The sequence below is a fragment of the Mandrillus leucophaeus genome, unplaced genomic scaffold, assembly GCF_000951045.1.
Source record: "Mandrillus leucophaeus isolate KB7577 unplaced genomic scaffold, Mleu.le_1.0 Scaffold195, whole genome shotgun sequence".
In the NCBI taxonomy this organism is placed as follows: Eukaryota; Metazoa; Chordata; class Mammalia; order Primates; family Cercopithecidae; genus Mandrillus; species Mandrillus leucophaeus.
This window is the reverse complement of record NW_012101976.1, coordinates 2233944-2237996: the sequence shown is the minus strand read 5'-3', so window position 1 is coordinate 2237996 and position 4053 is coordinate 2233944. Positions and strand designations below refer to the sequence as shown.

General features: G+C 51.7%; 1 protein-coding gene across 1 annotated transcript in view; it reads left to right on the top strand.

Annotated features, from left to right (window-relative positions):
* Nucleotides 1-2500, top strand: part of DNAJA3 (DnaJ (Hsp40) homolog, subfamily A, member 3) — a 41393-nt gene extending 38893 nt beyond the window's left edge. The window contains exons 10-11 of the mRNA XM_011978500.1: nucleotides 533-649; nucleotides 1265-2500. Coding sequence (XP_011833890.1) covers nucleotides 533-636 — 104 coding nt within the window. The 3' untranslated portion in view covers nucleotides 637-649; nucleotides 1265-2500. The remainder of the gene's footprint in view (nucleotides 1-532; nucleotides 650-1264) is intronic.
* The last annotated feature ends 1553 nt before the right edge of the window (nucleotides 2501-4053 follow it).

The following is a 4053-nucleotide window of genomic DNA, read 5'->3' as shown; positions in this document are numbered from 1 at the left end:
GCCCATTCACCTTCTTATAGCCAACAGCGTGGTGGTTGAGAGTCTCGGCTTTGGAGTCAGACTGCGTGGGCTCGCACTCAGTCCTGCCTCTCGCTTGTTGGCTCTGTGGGCCTTGGGTAAACCCTGCAACCTCTCTGTGCCTCCCTTTTTTGTTTTTTTCATTTGCCCGTAAGGAAGTGTGTGGCCTGGCCTGGGAGGTGCCTGGCACTTGACTGTGTTTTTGTCACTGTTGCTCAGATAGAGACAGCTGTCATGGTCCGTCTCCGTCTCTATTTCTTGTTTCCCTGCTGTGGGTCCATGATTGAAAGAGCAGTTGGGAGACCTTCAGGCTCTGAGTGCTCTGTTACCTCAGTCATCTGCCAGGTGAGGCATCCTGTGCCATCTTAGGAGTGGCCCCCCTCTTCTTGAGGTGGCGCTTGGCCGCTCCTTGAATGTGGGCCCCTGGGTGGCCAGGCGGGGGTAGGTGGGGCCGAGGATATGACCTTGGAGGTGCGGGCCCCTGACGCCAGTTCTTTCTGCTGTTTGTGCCCAGGTGGCAGCTCCATGGATAGCTCCGCAGGAAGCAAGGCTAGGCGTGAGGCTGGGGAGGACGAGGAGGGATTCCTTTCCAAACTTAAGAAAATGTTTACCTCCTGATATCCCAGCTGAGGTAGGAAAACCCTGGAGGTTTCTTTCCCTTTGTTTTCCTCTGTGAACTAATCCTGGTTTTCTCCCACTTTAACTAATATTGTGCCCCCACCCCCAGGAGTGGGAACAGGTGCCAGTCCAAGGTGTGGTAAAACTAGCTCCACTAGGAGCCGGCCTCTCAGCCTAGGGAAGAGATGACGTGGCAGTCAACCTGTAGTGTAGGACTGGCTGGGCTGCCGCGGCCAGCCTCTGGCTGTGTCCTCTTCCTGGGGAGGTGGCGATGGGGGGGCTGTTGTACAGCCCCCTACAGTGGTGGGTCGGCTTGCCCATGGTCACAAAGGGCGAGTCAGGCAGAGCCAGGCCTAGAACTCAGATCTTCTCACGTCCTGCCTGCTTGGAAGCTGCCCGCCTGCATAGACAGTGCAGGGCTGTGCAAGCCTGGGGGCTGCTCCAGGGATAGCGCTTGCTCGCCGTGTCATCTTGGGACCCACTTTTGTTGACTACGCTCATCTCAGCGGCTGGGGTTCTCGCCCCTCTTTTCGCACAGCTGCTTTCCAGGGATTAACCGATGCTCCCCAGTGGGGTGTGTTCCCTTGAGATGTTGAGTATAAGGTAACTGCCTGTCTCTTTGGCTCAGGAAAAAGATCCACTGGAAACTAGGCCAGGAAGCAGCAGCCCCTCCCAGGGCCAGGGCACCTGGGAGACGAGAGGATTCCAGAACAGCAGCACTGAGCTCCCACCCGCAGAGCCTCTGGACGGCCTTGACAACAGCAAAATCATGGGACAACACCTCTCTCCACACAAAGGTCACAGTGGACAGCCTGGGCAGTAGGATGCAGCCCCGAAGGCTGGTGGCAGTTTCCTGTCCATGGGTAGGTGACGGCCCCTGGCTCAGGCAGAGGGAGACGGTTAGACTCTTGTAGGGCTAAAACTCTAATTTGGAATTGAATGTTGTGGAGATCTTAATTAAAGGCCACACTTACAGCTTAGAAATGAAGGCTTAAGTGGCACCAAGTTACAAAGTGATTTATTTCCTTCTCAGCAAACCTCCGGGAGGTTCCAGAATGAGTTCTTTCTCACAGGTTGTCTTCATGGGAGCCTGGGGCCCCCCCAGGCCCCACCAGCTCCGTCCTCCCCTGATGAGGGGCCCTGCTGAGTTGTCAGCTGCTCTGCTCAGTTAGTCTTTATTCCCGGGGTACCAGGCAGCTGCACACTCGGGGCCTGGGAGGCACATAGAGGCCCAGAGAGTCCATGGGGGTTCTGCTCCTGACCGTGTGGGTGGTGGTGATCCTTGTCAGGATAGACAGTCCTTGCTCCCACCCCATCCAGGATGGCCGCCTGTTGCTGACCATTGAGTCCTGTTGTTGTAAGCCAGGCATGGAGGGCTCCTGCCCTTCTGCTGAGCCACAGCCCTCTGCAGCACTGTGCTGGCCAGATTTCAGCTGCCTTGGGAACTGAAGCCCTGCCACTGTTGCTAGCCAGGGGCTTGGTTCTCCCACTTACACTGTTGACATCTATTTTCTGAAGTGTGTTTAAATTATTCAGTGCTAATCATTGTTTTTTCCTGTGTAAATGTTGATTCAGAAAAGGAAAGCACAGGCTAAGCAGTTAAAGGCTCCCCACCATTCAGCCAGAGCAGAACCCCTATTCCCCAGCCTCTGCTGGTAGCATGTCGCAGTTTCCATGTGTTTCAGGATCCTTGGGCTGTTGTCAGACAGGTTAATGAAGAAACATTTCTCAATAGTTTCCTTTTTGTTTTCCTTTATAATTCACTAAAATAAAGCATCTATTAGTGTCTGATTTAGGAATGTAAAATGATTCTGTATTAATGTAAATAAGATTATCTATTGCAAAAAGATATTTAAAACCTAAATTGTGGTCATTTCTTCTTTGAAAGAATTCAGACAGCCTCTGCAGGTAGCTTATGGGAGTTACTGGAGACTTGGCTGGCCTCATCCTGTGCTCACGCCCACCCAGAGTACATAGAGGCAGACAGGTCTGGGGTGCCGACAGTGCTGACCCTCAGTCAGATTCCAGAGGAGGGTGCTGGCCATGACACAACAGTCCCATGTGAGTGAATGTTCTAGAATCTGGATGTGACTTTTTCCTTGGGAGCCCATGCTGTGAGAGCTGGGCAGTGTCCCTGGGTCCCTGCATTTCAGTCACCCTCACTGGATTGTTTCTCTACATTCTTTTCAGAGTCTTTGCATCTTTTACATTCAATTTTATTTTATTTTTTTGACATAGAGTCTCACTCTGTCGCCCATACCGGAATGAAGTGATATCATCTCTGCTCAGTGCAACCTCTGCTTCCTGGGTTCAAGTGATTCTCCTGTCTCAGTCTTCTGAGTAGCTGGGACTACAGGTGCATGCCACCACGCCTGGCTAATTTTTGTATTTTTAGTACAGATGGGGATTTCACAGTGTTGGCCAGGCTGGTCTTGAACTCCTGACCTCAGGTGATCCACCTGCCTTGGCCTCCCAAAGTGCTGAGATTACAGGTGTGAGCCACCATGCCTGGCCAAAATTTTTATATATTATAGTTTGGCTACTTTTGGGTTTCCAGCCGAGCTCTATGCCTGACATGGCTGAAGGGGCCCTGATACACAGCTCAGTCCACCCTGGTGCTCCGTGCTGAGCAGGGTGAGATGTGAGTCCATTCGCTGGGTCAGGTGGAGAAAGAGCTGACGGATAGGAGAGGCTCAGCAGTGACATTCTGCTCATCTCAGATACTTCCCAGTATTTTCATCAATGAAATATTGATTGCCTGACTACTGTGGACACTCAGTATGGACCAGGCACTATTCTAACTCCTGGGGACGCGGCAGTGGGGAGCTAGACTGTGTCTCTTGTGAAAGCTTGGGCTTATTCCTGGTCCAGTCGCTCTGAGTCTCATTCATGTCCTATTGCTTCAAAGCAGAAGTCTAGAGAAAGACTTTGGAAGAGAAAGGCAGATTCTCTTGCTAAACAGAAACCGTTGTTGTGTTGAAGCATCCTTCCCTCAAGGGATTAGAAGGTGGCTGTACATGGCTGGGTCCGGTGGCTCACGCCTATAATCCCAGCACTTTGGGAGGCCGAGGCGGGTGGATCAGTTGAGGTCAGGAGTTCAAGACCAGTCTGGCCAACATGGTGAAACCCCGTCTCTACAAAAATACAAAAAAATTAGCCAGGCGTGGTGGTGCACGCCTGTAATCCCAGCTACTCAGGAGGCTGAGACAGGAGAATTGCTTGAACTCAGGAGGTGGAGGTTGCAATGAGTGGAGATCATGCCATTGCACTCTAGCCTAGGCAACAGCACGAGACTACATCTCAAAAAAAAAAAAAAAAAAAAGGTGGCCATGCAACAGCTGTAAAATTCCTTTCCAGGCCTGGGTTTGGTTTATTTCCACTTGTGCTCCTGATGTATGTGTTACCAGACTTTATAGC